Raw genomic sequence first — 19,242 nt, forward strand, 5'->3', positions numbered from 1 at the left:
CAGAATACCAAGATGTTAATGTCATGATTTTTAAAAAATTAAATTTATTGATTTTTGGCTGCGTTGGGTCTTCATTGCTGTGCACGGGGCTTCTCTAGTTGCGGAGAGCAGGGGCTACTCTTCGTTGTGGTGCACAGGCTTCTCATTGCAGTGGCTTCTCTTGTTGCGGAGCACAGGCTTTAGGTTCCTGGGCTTCAGTAGTTGCAGCGCGTGGGCTCAGTAGTTGTGGCTCATGGACACTAGAGCGCAGGCTCAGTAGTTGTGGCGCACGGGCTTAGCTGTTCCGCAGCATGTGGGATCTTCCCAGACCAGGGCTCGAACCCGTGTTCCCTGCATTGGCAGGAGGATTCTTAACCACTGAGCCACCAAGGAGGTCCCCATGGTCTTTATGATTCCACTGGCAGCTGAACGTTTTCTGATCACAGCCTCTCTAAACAAGTACACACTGATATTGTCTGATATGAGACCAGAAGAGAGAGACTCTTTTTCAAGTGCACTTTAAAAAAATGGATTCTAGTATCACTGCTCTCAGATTTCTTAAGATTGCTAACAAGCACTCATAAAGCTAATATGCTTGCCCTGTTAACCTCTGACCCCTTCGTTTTCCAAACAATTTGTCAATATTTTGTTTAGGAGCCTGGGCAAAGGGAGAAAATTTAAAAGAGGCCATCCCTAAAGGCGAGAATGCATTAATGCCCATTAGGAATGTCAGTTTTGCTGGTCTAGTCTCCAAAACTTATAGGTTTGCTGTGAATTAGCATTCTAATCATAAAATGTAAATTCAGAATGTCAGCTATCGTCTGTCTACCCAAAACTGGCTGAGAGAAATGATACTAAGGGAAGATGGTACAAGTCAGTGATTTTTCTGGCTGTTTTTTTCCTCTTTAAAGCAGAGAAGAAAGCATATGTAGAACCCTGAAATGGCAGAATTGTAGTCATTGAATGGAGTAAGGAAGAGTGAGGGCCTCAGGCCTGGCCCCCTGGTATCCCCTTACCCCTGTAAGAGGGCCTGGAGCACCTCGGTGGATCCTGAAGTTATTGGGAAGCCATTGATACAGAGGTCGAGCCATTCATGGACTCTTCTGGGTTTGAAAGGTGGATTCTTCAAGTTTGGCAATTGAGCCCCTCATTGCATTCGGTGTTCCTATTGTGGCCTGGTTGTAGCCGTGAGACGCTGCTCTTATGATTCTATATTTGCCAAGAAACTGCTGTCAGAGGCATCATTTATTATCCTGTTCAGTGTCTCCCAGGTCATAGTTCTTAAGTTGGCAAAGAATGTGCTGATCCATGAGGGAGTATTTACTAATGAGCAGACAGATGGGAAAAAACAGGGCAATGTGTGTGTGTGTGTGTGTGTGAGTGAGAGAGAGAGTTTACCAGATGTAGCAAAAGTAGCAAATGGAAGTGTGGGATGCCCATTTAAATTTGAATTTCAGATAAACAGTGAACAATTTTGTACTATAAATATGTCCCAAATTTTATGTCCTGTATTTTATCTGATAACGTGTGTGTGTGTGTGTACCATTCTTATTTTCAAAGGACTTCTTTTATTTTGAGGTTTATCTTTCCTCACTTTTGCTGTTAAAAGTCCTTTATTTTGTGAAATGATTATAGTAGTAGATGGTAGTTGAGGGCATGTGTTTGGCAAAATAAAAATTAGCGACCCTATGTTGAGTCCCCTCGCAAACTTTTTTGAAATTTTATCGGTTCACAAAATATGAAAGTATAGGAAACTCTGCCCTAAAATAATGCCCCACGTGAGAAATTTAACTCAGATTTTAAAAATAGGAATAATTTTATCTCCTGTAACGAGTTAGTATGTTTCTTCCTTTCTGATAATGAAAGGTTATGTATAACATTTTATGTTCTCCTTCTTGCCTTGGCTTCTAGCCAACTTGGGGTCATATTTAATGCAAGAGGGATGGCACTTACCTTCATCTTCACGTTTTGCATCTTTGTTTCCTCTTTAATCAGACTTGTTTCCCTTTTTTTTGAACCCCATTTTATGAATCACATCGCTTTATAACTTTTTGTTAGTCACTTAAAATTCTTTTTGGAGAGAAGTGTGAAAATAAATTTCAGCAATTAACAAAGACGTCAATGAGCAAACAAAAAAACTTAAACACTTAGAATGATCCTCTGTGACTGTAATTCTGTGATTGGAGGCCATCTCCACCCTAGGAAGGAGGTTTGTTAAGAGTTCAAGCTTCCTTGTCGCAAAACTTTCCTCCAGTTATGAGGCTGCCCCTTAGCAATGATACACTTGGCAACCTGTACCAGGTAACTGCTTTCCCAGGTGCGTCCACTCCACCTGGGCCCACACGGTGGGAAGATATGAACAGTGGAGGGTATGTCGTCCTTCTCTCTCTTCTCACTTTCCCATCCCCCTGCTCACCCCTGCTCGAAATTTTACTCCTGCTGAATTGGTTTGTGTTGAGTCTATAGCATTCTGATGCCCTGCACTGATTCTGTCTGCCACGAATTTTTTCTACCCAGGCCACCATTGACCTGGTGATCGGCTATGATCCACCTTCAGCTCCACATCCGGATGACCCCAGTGGGACCAGCGTGCCAGGCTTGGGAGGTAAGCTGACCCTCCTGAAGGCCCAGCCTACACCAGGGAGGATCTACTAATGGCACACAAGGACTCTCCAAGGAAGCTCTCCTTGTCACTATACTATCTGTAGCTCCCTGCCCACCTAGACAGGGCCCCATGAGGCAGGTGGAGCTGCCCTGAACTGGACATTACAAGAGTTTACCAAATGCCCTTCAAAGGAGAGGGGACAGCAAGGCAGTCCTTTACTGTTGCCAAAATTCGGTGACAGAATACTGGTGCCAGATTAAATCTTGGAGGCAGAGTTTTGGGTGAAGTAGAAAGAAATAGCTTTATTGCTTTGCCAGGCAAAGGGGGCCACAGGGGGCTCACGCGCTCAAGATTGTGTGTCCCACCCTGGAGGGGGTAGTGAGGAATCTTACAATGTTCAAGGAGCAGGGCGTGATCAGCTCGTGGGCATTCTTCTGATGGGTTGATGGTGAGGTAGTTGGGAGTCAGCATCATCAACCTCCTGTTTCCAACGGGTCTGGGGTCTGCGTGCTTGTGGACAGCATACAGTTAACTCCTCCCACCTGGTGGGGGGTTTCAGTATCTGCAAAGCAGCTCAAAGGACACGGCTCAGAATAGTATCTGTAGTCCTTGAGGAAGAAGTAAAGGTCCCGGACTTTGTTTAACGGCTGAAGTAGTATTATTTTGTCTTGCTTGACTGTTCTTTCTTTCTGCATTTTCTCACTTCTCTGATTAAATTTGTTCTGTGACTGAAGTTTTTCTACAGACAAAAGGCAGGCGGAGGACACGGGCGGGGTCTGTTCTGGGAAGGCCTCATAGGGTCCTGCTTGGTTACATGACTGAGCAGCCTCACGTGAGCCCATCCAGCAGAAGGTCCCAGGCAGGGCTTTGCTTTGGGTTCGTAGCTTGCACCCCATACACCGTTGCCTGGTTCTGAGTCTCAGGAGTGGCCTGTACTCTCTTCACGTGTCTTCACCTCCCAAATGTACCATCACCAGGCTGCGCTCTCAGCCACCAGTCTCGTGGTCGGAGCCCTTGGATTGGAGCCTCTCTCTCCCTTGGCCCTGACCCCCTCCCGCCTCCGAACAGCCCCTCGGTCCTTTAACCAGGTGCTTCCTGCCGCACAACCCACCTTGTGCTCTTTGTTCGCGGATGTGGGTTGTGGGTCATTCAGGGTCATCAGATGCTGCTTTGGATGGGGTTGGGGTGTGGGACTCCGGGGGGTGGGGTTTGGGCCGCAGGTGGAGGGCAGTCTACAAGACAGTCAGGCCTTTCACACAGCTGAGTCCGACCTCCTCTTAGCGTCTTTCCAGGGTGACGGGATGCTAGACGTGTCTCTGTAGCTTCCTCTGTGCGGAGGGGTCTCACCAGACGCCCCCGTCTTCCCAGCCTTGGCGTGCACCCCAGGGAGGGAGGGCCCACTCGCCCCGCCTTGAAATCCCTCAGCCAGGGTGGGCACCCTGGCCCTGGTTCCTGCCAGGCCTGGCTCTTCCGGTCCTGGCTTCTCTGAGTTTTTCTTGGTTCTGAACTCAGCTCTCTGGTCACCTGAGGGGTCTCCTTGGCACCTGTGGCAGCACCTCCCTTTCTGCCCTGTGATGTCTCTGCCCCCTTCCTGTGTGACGTCTTGTCTGCCTCAGCCCCATCCCAGCCATTGCCCCTGCTTGCCCAGCCCACAGATGACCCGATATTAAGGTTTGGGCCCATTAATTGACCATGTAGTTGTGTGTCCAGCATGGGTCACCTGGCCCCTTCTTCCTTGGGGACATTTGGGCCTGACATAGCCCCTTACCTCTTATAAGGGTACCAGCACATCAGCAACGTGCTCTGCCTCCACCCTCTGCCCACCGGCGCCACGGGCGCGCTGCTCTGTCCTTGGACACTCTCGGCCCCGCAAGGGCCCTGTGGGTGGCTTGAGCACATCTGTGGCTCCCTTTGCTGCCGGAGCAGTGATGACAGATACACCACAGAGGAAACAGCACAGTCCTGAGCAGCACGCCAGCAGGAGCTGAACCAAGTGGTCCGACCAATTTCTTTCTCCTCCGCCGATGCCCGCTGTCACCAGCGTTTGCTTCGGCCTCGGAAGGACAGTAGGAACTTACGGGCCCAAAAAGGCAGCACCAACTGGTGGGCTCTCTGGTGTAGCCTCTGAATTGGGAGGACCAGGGTGCCTTTTCTTACACTGATATTTTTCCTAAGCCAGATCCTATTTATTAGTTTCCTAAGGCTGCTGTAATAAAGTACCACAAACTGGGTGGCTCAAACTATAGAAATGTATCCTCTCGCAGTTCTGGGTTCTAGAGGTCTGAAATCAAGGACTCTAAGGGAAATTCTGTTCCATGCCTGTGTCCTAGCTTCTGGTGGTTGCTGCCAATCCTCGGTGTCCCTTGGCTTGTAGACCCATCACTCCAGTCCCTGCCTCTGTCATCACACAATGTTCTCCCTGTGTGTCTCTGTCTTCACGTGGAGCTCTCTCTGTGTGTCAGTGTCCAAATTTCTCACGTCTTATATGGACACCAGTCATTGGATTCGGCCCACCCTAATCCAGTGTCCTCTCAGGTTAACTTGATTACATCTACAAAGACCCTATTTCCAAATAAGATCACATTCTGAGGTTACAGATGGGCAAGACTTTTGGGAGGACACTATTCAGCCCTGTATACTGGTAGATAAAAGACAGTTTCATTATGTTTATTCCATTTCAAGAGCCAAAATGTTAAATGGGCCCTTTTGAGGTACCCCTTGAGCCGGGCCTTTAGGAAAAAAATAGCACTGAGGTTCATTCAAGTAGAAAGAGTAAACTTATAGTTTACAGTGAACTGGCATCACACAACTTCTTAGTATTTATGGGGTACAGAAATTGGTTGCTGGGTTTCCTTACCCATTGCTCAGTGCTGCAGTGAGGGTGGTAATTCTTTAAAATACAGCTCCTCCCCTCCAGGAACTTGCAGTCCAGGTTTGGAGACAAGACTTTTTTTTTTCTGAAAGTGTAACGTTATGGATAAGAGCAAGGGCTTTGGGGTCACACTAGCCTAGGTTAGATGCTATGTCTATTGTTAATTAGCTGTGTGACCTTGGGTAAGTCACTAAACTTGTCTGAATCTCAGTTACTCTACTGTAAGGTGGGGTAGAACAGTAGCACATCATGAAGTGGTCGCAAGGATTAAATGAGATAATGCGTAGAAAGCACTTAGCCCAGTGCCTGGCATAGAGTAAGTTCTACCTTAATGTGGTCTTTATTATTATTATTATCACAAAAACAATTCTGGGTAGCTGTAGTTATGAGCTCAGTTGAGTGCCACAGTCTGTATGAACATTCAAATTGTTTCCTCTAAGAAGCAGAGTTATTAGAAAAGAATGATCTGCTTTGGCTCAGAGTCATGTTGAGATGACTAAATGTTTTTTTGTTAAATATCTTAAAAAAGGGGGGTGGGTTGTGTCCTAATGGACCAGGAAGACTTTGAGAATAAGCAAGTTATCAAGCGGTTGGGAGTGTAGGGGGAGGTCCCATCTCCTGAGATGGACCTTTGTAAGCCCAAGCTCAGAAAACACGCCATTTCCCCAGAGCAAAGACTGCTTCCTTAGAAATGAGAAAAGCACTAACTCTTGAAATTTTAAACCCACTGGGGAGAAAACCCTTGCCGTCCAGGCTCCCTTTGCCCAAGGCTCCTCTCCTCACCTCTTGGGTTGTCTTGGCAGCACACGTCAAGCTCCAGCAGTGCTTGTGGACCGAGTCCCCCATCCTCTTAGGAAGCTAGCTGGTTTCCAGCGGGTTCCAATGGCAGGTGGCCAAGGTCTGCCTCAGAAGTTCTTTTTAATACCTGATACTGCTGGACGGAGATAGGAAATGAGCCAGAACTTGGGTTCCTTTTATTTGGATTTCAGAGAACATTAGCAAATGCTGGCCTGCAAATGAGCTGTGTCCGCAGGGCAATTTTATGTTTAAGTGTGAAATGACAGAGTGAAATTTATTTATTTGAAAAATGAACAGGTTTCTTTGATCTGGAAGTGCCATCTTTGTTCTATGAGATTAACATTCACCACAGCTGGTGGCGTGGTGGATAATGATTTCATAATCTGGCTAAAAGAAACTTAAAAAAATCTTTTAATGTTCTGGATTATCTGGATTTTTTTAAAACTTTTTTTTATTTGGCTGCATAGGGTCTTAGTTACAGCACGTGAGATCTTTCGTTGCAGTGCGTGGGCTCCAGAGCTCATGGGCTGAGTAGTTGTGGCATGCGGGCTCTCTAGTTGTCCCTTAGTTCCCCGACCAGGGATCTAACCTGCGTCCCCTGCATTCAAGGTGGATTCTTAACCACCGGACCACCAGGGAAGTTCCTATCTGGATGTTTTAAGATAAAACTTTTTTTGTCTTAATGTGAAATTCAACTAAGCAAAGGTATCTTTGAGTACTTAGTACAACTCCATGTTAAGGAAGACACTAAGGAAAAAAACCCAACACCTTACAGTCTTGGGGGAAATAAGAGCAATAAACATGAGACAGAAATAACAGCAAGGCAGCCACACCTCCTGCCATCACAGACCTTAACATAAACAGAACATCTGGCCAAGAAACTGGTTTTTTTCACTTTCCTTAAATTGACTCTTTAAAAATCTTTACCATTTTGTATAAAAGTAACGAGTCCACTCCCTCTAATTTAAATATCAATAGATCTTTTCAAATTTTAAATCATGAACTCATTGGGGGTGTTTTTTGAGTTCAAAAGCATATCTGCTTATAAAAATATAAACATCACAGGGAATATAAGACACAGGAACATACAAATCTCTCATAGTCCCAACCTACGATAACCACTATTCACCACGACTGATATTGATTTTAAAGGTTACCATCCACATAGTGGGATCTGCAAAGAAGAAATTTGAAATGTTAATGATAGAACACAAAAGTGAAGATTTTCAGGAAAATTCACCTCTGCAAGTTGAAGAAACTAATTATGACCGTAGACCACGGGAATTGAATACTTCAGAGGTTCTTGGGTTTTGCTTTTTGGTTTTTTAAGACTCTTTTTTAAGAGAAGTTTTAGGTTTACCACAGAATTGAGAAGAATATACAGAGATTTCCCGAATGCCCTCTGCCCCCACGTATGCATTGCCTTCCCCATTATCAATGTCTCTTACCAGAATGGTGCATTTTTTTTTAACAAAGGATGAACCTGCATGGACGCATCGTAATCACCCAAAGTCCATCGTTTACCTTAGAGTTCACGTTTGGTGTTTTACATTCTACAGGTGTGGACAAATGTATAATAGTCTATATCTATCATCATAATATCATACAGAATATTTTAACTGCCCTAAAAATCATCTGTGCTCTGCATATTCGTCATCTTCCCGCACACACCCCCAACCTTTGGTAACCACTGATCTTTTATCTCCATAGTTTTGCCTTTTCCAGAGTATCACAGAGTTGGAATTATACAGTATGCAGTCTTTTCAGATTGGCTTCTTTCACTTAGTAATGTGCATTTAAGGTTCCTCCATGTCTTTTCATGACTTGATAGCTCTTTTTTCAGTGCTGTATAATACTCCATTGTCTGGATGTACCGCAGTTTAGTTATCCGTTCACCTACTGAAGGATATCTTGGTTGCTTCCAAGTTTGGCAATTATGAGTAAAGCTGCTATAAGTTTCCATGTGCAGGTTTTTGTATGGACCTAAGTTTTCAACTCCTTTGGATAAATGCCAAGGAGCATGGTTGCTGGGTGATAGGGTAAGAGTATGTGTAGTTTGTAAGAAACCACCAAACTGCCTTCTGAAGTGGCTGTACCAGTTTACATTCCCACCAGCAATGGATGAGAGTTCCTGCTGCACCAACATTTGGTGTTGACCGTTCTAATAGCTGTGTAGTGGTATCTCATTGTTTTAATTTGCATTTCCATGATGACGTATGATGTGGAACATCTTTTCCTATGCTTATTTGCTAACTGCATATCTTTGGTGAGGTTTCTGTTAAGGTCTTTGGCCCATTTTTTACAGGTTGTTTGTTTTCTTATTGTTGATTTTTTTTTTAATTAACTTATTTTTTGGCTGCGTTGGGTCTTGGTTGCTGCGTGTGGGCTTTATCTAGTTGTGGCAAGCGGGGGCTACTCTTTGCGGTGTGCAGGCTTCTCATTTGCAGTGGCTTCTCTTGTTGCGGAGCATGGGCTCTAGGCTCATGGGCTTCAGTAGTTGTGGTACGCAGGCTCAGTAGTTGTGGCTCATGGGCTCTAGAGTGCAGGCTCGGTAGTTGTGGCACATGGGCTTAGTTGCTCTGCGGCATGTGGGATCTTCCCAGACCAGGGCTCGAACCTGTATCCCCTGCATTGGAAGGTGGATTCTTAACCACTGCACCACCAGGGAAGTCCCTATTGTTGAGTTTTAAGATTAAGAGTTGTTTGTATATTTTGGATAACAGTCCTTTATCACATGTGTCTTTTGCAAATGTTTCCTCCACTTCTTGGCTCGTTTTCTAATTCTCTTGATATTGTATTTCACAGAGCAGAAGTTTTTAATTTTAATGAAGGCCAGCTTATCAATGATTGCTTTCATGGATCAGGTCTTTGGTTTGTATCTAAGGGGTTCCCTTTTAAGGAATGCTTTCCTGAAGCTCTTATTTCAAAATGACAAAGGTTGAAGAGCCTGGGGCATAGGTGGCTTAACTGAAAGTGTGTGGTGTCAGAAGGTCTGCTTTTCATTGCCTGCCTCTGAGACTTTCCCCATGACAGAGGGGTGGGCTGACTCAGGCCACTGGCTTGACCTTCTGAAAACCTGTTACTTTGCCAACTTGATTTGCCAGATGTCATTTAACTTGACTGGAGCCTACATCCCCATGACCAGAATAAACTACTTTTAAAATCTCACATCTATTTTTTTTTTTATTTTTTTTTTTATTTTTTTTTTTTTTTTTATTTTTTTTTTATCACATCTATTTTTGAAGAACAATCTGTTAAAAGTATACATTGTTCAATGCTAGAAGTGCAAAAAAAAAAAAAAAAGAAAAAAACGAAAACCATTCATAGCTAGAGTTGGCCACTTCAAATTCATTTCATTCCATGAACACCAGAGTCACTTTGCTTGAAGTTAAATTCAATCTGGTTCAGAAAACGTTTACTGATACCTGTCTATAGAGCATACAGAGGTGAGAAAGGTATTGTTTGCCACCAGGAGCTTGTGTTTCAGTAGAAAGGTAAGATATAAACATGAATAACTATAGGTCAGAGCTGAATCTAATAAATTCCTCAAGGGAAGACTAAGCTAATTATTATGTGGGAAACAATTTCTTAGAGAAAGTGCTTTTTCAGCTGTGTATTTCAACTGTGTATCCTTACCGCCTAGTACAGCACTTGGAAAACCACAGTGTCCAATAAATGCATGGTTGATTGAATGAATGAATGAGTGAATGATGGATGAGCAATAGATATGGTTTAAATTTTTGTTCAAGAGGCGCATTTTGGTGAACACTAGTGTATAGGCCAAAGTGACTGATTCATTCAGAGGAGTAATAAAAGGGAAGCATGTTCTTGAGGGCTGGGAGTGCCAGACTGAGACATTTGTCCTTGATGAACAGACCTTGAGGATCCATGGGAAGTTTTCTGAACAAGGCACTGTCTTGTTCAGAGCTGCCCTGGAACGTGATCAATGTGTTAGAACATCATTGCAGGCACTGTTTGCACGATTAGGTCTCTAATTGGCTTTGTCCAGCAAACTGATTGTATTAGGCCATTCCCCCCCCAACCCCCGCAGGTTATTTAGGAAAGTTGAAGTGATGATAATAAACAAGTGGCTCTTTAATTTTAGAGACATAGTAAAATCATCGGGGGAAATCTTTAAATGTGCAGATTTCCAGCACCTATCTCCAGAGGGTCTAATTTAGCTGATCTGAAGGGGAACCCCCCAATCTGTATGGTTAACACGAGCTTCCAGGAGATCCTCATGAAGGCTGATTATGGAGCTCACTTTGAGAAGCCATGGAGTTGAGCATTTTATCTGGTTAACATTATCTTGTCCTGATCCAGGCAGAGCTCTTTGGGCAGCATTTCCAAGCTTGGCTCACAGCCTCCATCAGTCAAAGATAGATGCTGCCAGAATTTCCCTGCCAGCCTGTGTTTGCATCACTGTTTGGTTACAGGCACTTTTACGGTACCTTTGCTTTGGTCAATGTATTGGAACTGTTCCAGAAGATTCTCAGGGCCCATATAGTGCCATTTACCCAAAAATCAGAGTGAAAGGTAATGAATTGCTTATGGTTGAATGCAGATATTTATTTATATGACTTTTAGCATGTGAGAAACCCAGCAAAGTTATTATTCAACATTCCAGCTAAATCGGCATATTATCTCCAAAATGTCTTCATGCTTAGAAACTTACTCTCTCGTGTTCTGCTTTGTACTTTTTAACTTCCACTGATGATACCATACCAGCCTTCTCCTGATTTTGCAATGACCTTTGGCCCAAGGTAATTAAATTCTGCCTTAACCAGTATGACCATTTAACAAGACCTCGTCATGAGAAGCAAAATTAATATCACAGGAAGAGATTGGCATTCTAGGACTCTGGAAAAACAGGGTTGCTGTGGGGAAATAGTAAATATTGACAAAACAAATAAAGCAAAAATATTCATAAAGAAAGGCGTCTCCATCAAGGAATGGAAGAGGATTAGGTGGGATCGTGGCCCAATTGGTGCTTAGGTGGAAGAGATGAGAGGCATGGGAAGTGTTTGGATAAAGAAGCCTGCTGGCTAGGGTAGTCCTAGCCACCCTGATTGCCTATTTTCTCTGTGAAATAAGGAGGAAGGTCGCTAGCTGATGGTGAGAAGGATAGAGAGAATGTTGGAAGCTTTCAAGGTGCAAAACAGGTGGGAGTTCAGAACGGTGAAGGGATTTGACCTTGTTGGCTAATCAATGGCCATATCAAACCAGGATTTAGGAGAACTTGGACATAGGTACTTTGGAAACATGGTAGGATAGCTGGGCAATCCTGCGAGTCCACTGAAGGTTTGAGATCATGCAATTAAAGTGACACTAGTCAGTAAGGTGTGTGTTCAAGTTCAGTTACCTTTGTGAATGAGTATAGTAAGTGGAGAGTCAAGTGAACCAGGTGAGTACGATGAAGTGAGGGGAAGGGAGGGATTGAGGGGCACTTAGAGGAGTGATTGCAGTGTTAGATCCCAGAATCTAACAGGTTAGGACAAAAGGACATGAAGTGGGGGGCAGGGGATGTGATGTGGTCCATAGATTGGGGCAGCCTGTGTGACTGCACACTGTGGACTGGAGTCATAGAAAGAACAAACTGGAAAGATACAAAAGATGGCCACTGGAGTCCTGTCTACAGAGAAACTCAGGATGTGATCTTTTTGAGAATAGGGTCTTTGCAGATGTAATCTGTTAAATGAGGTCATACTGGATTAGGGCAGGCCCTAAATCCAATGACCGGTATCCTTATGAGAGTAGGTGAGAACCCACAGACACACAGGGGAGAAGGCCATGTGACAACAGAGGCAGAGGTTAGAGTGATGCAGCCATGAGCCAAGGAACACCAAGGATTGCCAGGAGCCACCAGCTACTAAGAGGCAAGGAAGTCTTTTTCTCTAGAGACTTCTAAGGGAGCATGGCCCTGCCAACATCTTGATTTTGGAATTCTGGGTTTTGGAACTGTCAGAGAAATTTTGGTTTTTTTTTTTTTTTTTTTTTTTTTTTTTGTGGTACACGGGCCTCTCACTGCTGTGGCCTCTCCCGTTGCGGAGCAGAGGGTCTGGACGCGCAGGCTCAGCGGCCATGGCTCACGGGCCCAGCCGCTCCGCGGCATGTGGGATCCTCCCGGACTGGAGTTTGAACCCGCATCCCCTGCATCAGCAGGCAGACTCTCAACCACTGCACCACCAGGGAAGCCCAAATTTTGGTTGTTTTAAGTCACCCAGTTTGTGCTACTTTGTTACAACAGCCCTAGGAAGCGAATACAACCAGCAACTTCCTATTCAGTCAGCAGTTCCTAACTTTTGCCTTTTGTGGTCATGAAACACTCATACTTTGTAGATCCTCTTGGCTGTGTTCCACGGCATGCCTGGGTCTCAGTATGGGGCAGGGCACGCCAGTTCAGTGGCTAGTGTTGGGTAATTTTACAGCTTGTGCAGAAGGGTGTGTTTGGCAGTGCCGTAAGGGCCCTGGTCATTCTTTGTGGAACACTTAGGGTGTTAGCATTGTTTAATTTCTGTGCAGCTTCCTGCCACATAAAGGGGCGATTTCCTGCTCAGACAGCCTTTTGCTGCTACGTAGAGATGCAGGTGGTAGACAGGACTTGGTGTGGTTTCCCTCTGATCCATCCCTTCAGCCTAAAGTCTGACAGTAGAAGTTTCCAGAAGAAATTGGCCTTTGCTACCTGCAGTCTGTTTCTGGAACATCCATCAAGAGCTTAAAGAGGATTTGTTCAGAGTCCAGCACCACAAAGGGCTACGATTTACCCCTTCTTTTGCCATAAACAACCACCAACCCCAAGTGGAACAGTCCACAGCAGGGAGGAAATCTCACTTGGGCCCAAGGTGGTCCGAGAAAGTTCATGTTAGTTGTTGGAGGAGCCTTAAAGTCATGTGGCCCAGCCATTGCCCAGTCTGGAACAGGTTTGCACAGGGGAGCCTGACTGTCCGTGCTTCCCCGAGGCTGGTGCCAGGGTTGGGAAGAGTGCCCTCCCCCCTCCAGCATCTGGGTGCCCTCTCCCGCGAGCCTTGTGGGAGCTTTGCCAAACTGCTGGAGAACTCTAGAAGGCTCAGGCAGGGGTCAGGATGTCCTCATTCGTTTGTTTCCCCAATCCACATTCATCAAGCCCCTGCTATGTACTAGAAGGGTGCGTGTCAGGCACAGGGCAGGTACAAAGAAGGAAAGGGCAAGCCCCCAGCTTCTGAAGAGCGGATGGTAGTGGGGAGGCGCACAGGTTAATAACAGGTACAAGACTGGTGAGGACTGGATAGAACAATGTGTGGTAGACACGAGAGGGGGGACTCACTCTATCCGGTGGGGGTGGTGGGGACAGACCAAGACAGTATTTCATCTGGAACTTGAGGGAGGTGAGGAACCTGCCTGGTAGAGAAGAGGAAGGACATTCTGAGAGCTTGAATCCGGGCCCCAGGCAAACCCTTCTTTTGAAGCCTCTTAAAGAATAGGGAAGAGGAGGCCCAGGTTATCACGCAGAGGTAGCTATTCTCCGCTTGTGGCTTCTGTGGGGTTTCCTGGTGTCGTGACAAAGATGTTGAGGAACTAGGAGCACAGCATCACCTTCACCTTCAGCCTGGTTCTAGATCCAGTCTTAAACCAGTGAGGGAGGGCAAAGATGTGGTCTTGGTTTTAGCTCAGCTCCTAATAACCTAACAAGTTGCTTCAGCTTTCTGGACCTCAGTTTTTCTACCTATAAAATGGGGTGAGGGGCAGGTTAGATGAGGATCTTTAAGGTCCCTTCTAGTCTAAATTCAGCGGGTCTGTGACTCCTTGAAAGACTGAAGTGTGGCTCCAGAGAATGTTGGGTCAAAAGAACCAGAGGGCTGAGGAACAGAGCGGGAACGCACACTTGATGAATTGGAGACAAAGAGGGGGGCCTCGAAAGACCCTGAAAATATTTAGTCAGAGTGCCAGCAGGAGAGCTGCACAATTCAGAGAAGTATGCGTGGACCGACCCTAGTGTCCAATGCCATGGAAGGTGAAGCATGTGGATTCAGAAAAGGGCCCTGAGCTTGGCAACAAGAGGTTCACGGTTGACCTTTGCAGAACAAGTGCCGGGCTTAGATGGGACGAGAATGAATGGAGGGGTGGTGAGGGGAAAGTTTCCTCCTGGACTAAACTCTGAGGCAGTACACTGGGGGGACCTTTTACTTCCTTGTGGTCGCCCCTTTCTTACTCTAGGCCCTGTCCCCTGTGCTGCTCACTCGCTGCCCCCCACCCCCGCCCCTTAACTGCTCGCTAGGAAGTGCTCCAACAAAACTGACTTCTCAACAAAACTAAAAAAAAAAAGAAGAAAAAGGAAGAAAAGATTAATTTGCTGGGTTGTGCTTTGTGCCAGGCACGGTATTAAAGGCCTTGCACATAGATTAATTTTATTTTTACAATAATCTAGTGGTAAATACTATTATTTCCCCCTTTTTACAAATGAGGAAACTGAAACAGAAATTAAGAGACTTACTCAGACTCACATAGCTCAAAACTGGGATTCCAACCCCAACAGCATGACTCCAAAGCCCAAGCTTTAAGAGCCATGCTACACGGTGATTTGATGGAACTAATTCATACTATGATGTGAGTGACCGGCTGATGACTCCATATTGAAATTGTCTCCTACGTGATCTTGCATTGTAAAGGAGGAGGTTCAAGATCCAAAGGTAGGGAGTGCAGATGCTGGTATTTTTTAGACAAGGTAGTTAGTTGGTCTTCTAGTCTCTCTTAAATTATATTGTACAGATTACCAGGAGTTCAAACTTTTTGTCTATTAAGAAAAAAATAACTGACGTTTGTCATTGAGTTTTAAAGAGTTTGTGAATAATAAAAAGGGGAGATATAGAAGGCAGAGTTGATTTTTATTATTTTAGGAGAGAAAGATCTGTGTATATCTGAAGGCAGAGGGGCGGTCCCTATGGGGCAGGAGCCACTGGAGGTACTTGAAAGGGGGGACATTTAAGGGGTCCCCAAAGAATCAGCAGGGAGTGGGATCTCAGGCATGGGGAGGGGGTTCACTTGAAACACATTTTCCCCCTGAGTGTGAAGAGAAGCTAGGGGACAGATGTGTATGGAAGTGACAGACCAGGAGGATGAAGGGAGTGCATGATGACCAGCTTGGTCTCCATGGCAAGAACCTGGGGGTGAGTTTCTCATCTGCCATGAGGGTGGAGAGGGCATTTGCGAATCAGGAGGCTCAGGCAGAAAGGAGACCGTACAAAACCTCACGAGTAAAGATCTAGAGAAAAGATCTGTAGTGGGAAGGGTGGAGTTGACGTATCCCCTGCAAGGCTTCAATTTTCCCCGGCCTTTCCCCACCTTGCCGTCCTACTGCAGGAAGGCCCCTGACCTCAGGCAGGGTTCCCAGGTTAGAACTGAGTGATTCCTGGCTGGGTCCATTCGCACCATCTCCTCGCTCTCCCCATGGCCTCTGACGTTCCCCCGTCACCCTGAAGACAGCCTGAATGAGTGCTCTGATGCATGTGAACACATTTTCCTAAAGAAGCAGTATCTGAGTCACAACTCATCCCAAGTCAGTGTCACCAGGAAGTGTCTCCTTCACCTGCTGCCTCAGGAACACGGAAAACCCTCTTGGGTCCAGGAAACCAGAGTGTTCCGATGCATGCAGGGTGAGGGCCATCTCTGACTGATCCCTTTTTGGTGTTTTAGGAGAAGAAGAGGAGGGTGGCGGTGATGAAGACGGGTTGGACAGTACGGTCAGGGGCCCAGGGCCCAGGGGGCCGGGACGGATGGTGTCGGAAGCTCACCTTGCCCGGAGGCTCACAAAAGGGAAGAACAGCCGGTGGATGCTGTCCAACAAGCCACAGGACTTCCAGGTAGGAACAGCCCGAGGGGCCGTATTCCCGTTGTACCGACACTGTTGTCCAGCTTCTGGCAATTGTGGTGTTGCCGGAAGAGCTTCTGCCTGTGGGCAGTGGCTCAACTAATAAAAAGAGATGTCAGGGCACAAACCCAATAAGAAGAGCTCCCCGTCTTTCTTCTGCAAGCAGCAGTAGATGTAGTCAATCCACATGAGGCTCTTCAGAGAAATAAAATCCCCTTCGGTGGTAGGAAAGAGCTAATCAAAGAATAGAGTCACAGGTATTGTGTTTTTCACAGCTCTGGCGACTTCCTTGGGAGACAGCCATGGATTGAGTTGGTACCTCTCAGGGCTCAGGAAGACCAAGTAGGAGGCTGGGGTCTGAGCAGCAGCCTCCGTCGTGTCCTGTGCTTTCCTGGGCCAGCTCTGGACTATTGCAACCCCACTACTGATCCTGGTTTTTGCAACCCAACCCCAGTTCCCATCATGAGAATGAGCGCAGGTGGCTGCCCCCAGTCTGCAAGCACAGGACATTGCAAGGCTGCGCTGGCCTGGTTCCAGCGGTCCTGACAGTTGAACGAGCTGAGGCCACACCTGAGGATTCTCTTACATGCCGTGCTGGGAAAGGCTCAGTGACGACTCCTCTCCTGTGCTTGTAGATCCGTGTCTGGGTGATCGAGGGCCGGCAGTTAAGTGGCAACAACATCAAGCCTGTGGTCAAAGTCCACATCTGTGGCCAGACCCACCGAACAAGAATCAAGAGAGGGAACAATCCGTTTTTTGATGAGGTAAACAGGTGAATGCATGTCCTGCTCTGTGAGTCTGTTTTATTTATATGCACCTTCCCGGCTTCCACCCACCTCTCCCCAGTTCCCTGTGGGAGGGGAACACCTGTGCACGCACAGTACCAAGTTCCGGTGTTAAACGTTCTGCTCTAAGAACCACTGGGTCTTGAAATCAAGTGGCCTGCTTTGTCGCTGGTTCTCAGAGCTGCCAGTGTCTTTCCGCTGGTTTTGCAACAACTTCTGGAGGGAGACCTTTCTAATGGGTCCTTGCAACCCTTACGATGGAGCACACAAAGCACTTACACCTGCCTTTGCTCTTTTTAATTAGCAGATGTCTCTGAGGGGTGACTCCATGTAACTAAGTAACCCGATTTTCAAAGGTGTCAACACCTACTTGACTATAAAAATAATATAGGTTAAAAAAAGCAATTATGAGCAAAAAGGGTTTTTTCCTCCATACTGAAGTTGTAGCCTGTTCTGTTGACCTCTTCTGCAACACTCCTCAAAAATACTGAATACCTTGACAGTTGTCTTCAATGCCACAAAACTCCACGTTTAGGGCTCTGAAGAGAAATGATAAGTTTGGGGAATTTTTCGGAGTCCAGCCTTACTCTGCTGAGGAGATGCATTTCTGAGGTTCCTTGGGTCTCATGCTCTGGTCTCTGAGGCCAGGCCCTTGGTACCACAGGTCCTCTTAGTTCCCTACAGCTTGTAATCCCAGCCCTGGCTCTGGTGTTGGGTTTTTTCTGACCTCTATTCACAAAAGGAACCGGTTTCTTCCATGTGGTGCTCCTGTTTCTTTCCCTTTGTTCAACCTGGACCCCAGCTTTTCAAAGGCCCCGTCTTATTCTCACCTCTAACTTCTTCGATGAATTGCAGGCAACAGCAGGCAGCTAGGTAGTGTCAAAGCTAACACAGAGGTGGGTGCATATGGAGATGGGGCACTGGAAGTGGACTTCGGGAAAGGCTGGGAGAGAGTCACGTTGGAGGACAAGACAAGATTGCAGGGAGGATGAGATATGGGACGACTTGATGCCTAGAGCGTAGGACCCATCCGAGTGTTTATAATGCAGGACAAATATTTACTCAATCTCATTCTGCAGGAATCTCCAGCTCAGAATTTTCCATTTTAATGAATTCTTTTGAGAGTAGATCTCTTGGTAAAAGGGAAGAATCAAATAACTGATTCTCAGACCAATTCATAAATCAATAAAAGGATTTTACTAAAAAATCCCTAGTTTACACACATATTCTTAACCAAGTGATTAAACTTGGTATCACCAATAATGGGACAAATGGACATGTGTGTCCTGATGTGATATAATGTAAGTAATCAGCGTCATCTGTGTCATTTCTTGTCCAATGGTCAACTTGAATCTAACAATGAGGAAAAATTGACAGAAATCCAGATTGTGAGATATTCTGCAAAGCAACTGGTCTTGATAGAAATAAACAACAAAAATAAGCCAGGAGTATTGTTCTAGATAAAAGGAAACTAAAAAGATACAACAACCACATACAATGTAAGACCCTTGAGTGAATCCTAGATTTATTTATTTACTTATTTATTTTATTCTAGATTTTTAAAAGGCTAAAAAGAACTTTTTTCAGGAAAATTGTAGAAATTTGAAAATTGACTATGTTACATGTTAAATTTCTTGGGTGTGATAATTATATTATGGTTTTATGAAAAGATATCCTTGCTCTTAGGAGATGCATGCAAATGTATTTTTAAGGAGTGAAGTGTTATGTTATCTAGAACCTCCTTCCAGATAGTTCAGTTAATAAAAAAAAGTGACAAAGCCAAAAGCTAGTGTCCCAAAACAATGACAATTGGTGAACATAGGTGAAAGATGGTGTTTATTTACAATTTTCATTTTTTTCTGTGAATTTGAAATATTTCTGAGTAAAAAGTAGAAATAAGTCTCAGTTTAAGTAAATGCTCAGTCTTTCTCTCTTAGGACGAAAGTTTATTGGCACATAAACTTTGGCTTTACGGTACAACCTTTTTATACCCAATTTTCGTTTCCCAGGAATCAACCTTAAACTTAACTGTAACAATGAGTTAAAATGTGGTCTCTACCGACTCTACTGAGGCCCTAACATTATCTAATGGGCAGAGTTGGCTTTAAAGGTGTTTTGTTAGAAAGAACAAAATTGGAGTCACTGGATAGAAACAATAGCACTAAAAATGGAAGAGAATTAACCTCAACTTTCCAGACATGCAAGCCTTAAGCACATGAAATAACCTTAGATCTCTTTTTTCCCCTTAATTAATTAATTTTTTGGCTGCGTTGGGTCTTTGTTGCTGCTCAGGCTTTCTCTAGTTGCAGCGAGCAGGGGCTACTCTTCATTGCGGTGGCTTCTCTTGTTGTGGGGCACG

At 45.3% G+C, this 19,242-nt stretch overlaps 1 protein-coding gene across 2 annotated transcripts in view; it reads left to right on the top strand.

Moving 5' to 3' along the window:
- MYOF (myoferlin) overlaps positions 1-19,242 on the top strand; it is a 157,710-nt gene that overhangs the window by 39,878 nt on the left and 98,590 nt on the right. For both annotated transcript variants that reach the window (XM_065893870.1, XM_065893871.1), the window contains exons 5-7: positions 2,497-2,584; positions 15,924-16,090; positions 16,734-16,862. In XM_065893870.1, coding sequence (XP_065749942.1) covers positions 2,497-2,584; positions 15,924-16,090; positions 16,734-16,862 — 384 coding nt within the window. The remainder of the gene's footprint in view (positions 1-2,496; positions 2,585-15,923; positions 16,091-16,733; positions 16,863-19,242) is intronic.

The sequence above is a fragment of the Phocoena phocoena genome, chromosome 16 (assembly GCF_963924675.1).
Source record: "Phocoena phocoena chromosome 16, mPhoPho1.1, whole genome shotgun sequence".
NCBI classification, from domain to species: domain Eukaryota; kingdom Metazoa; phylum Chordata; class Mammalia; order Artiodactyla; family Phocoenidae; genus Phocoena; species Phocoena phocoena.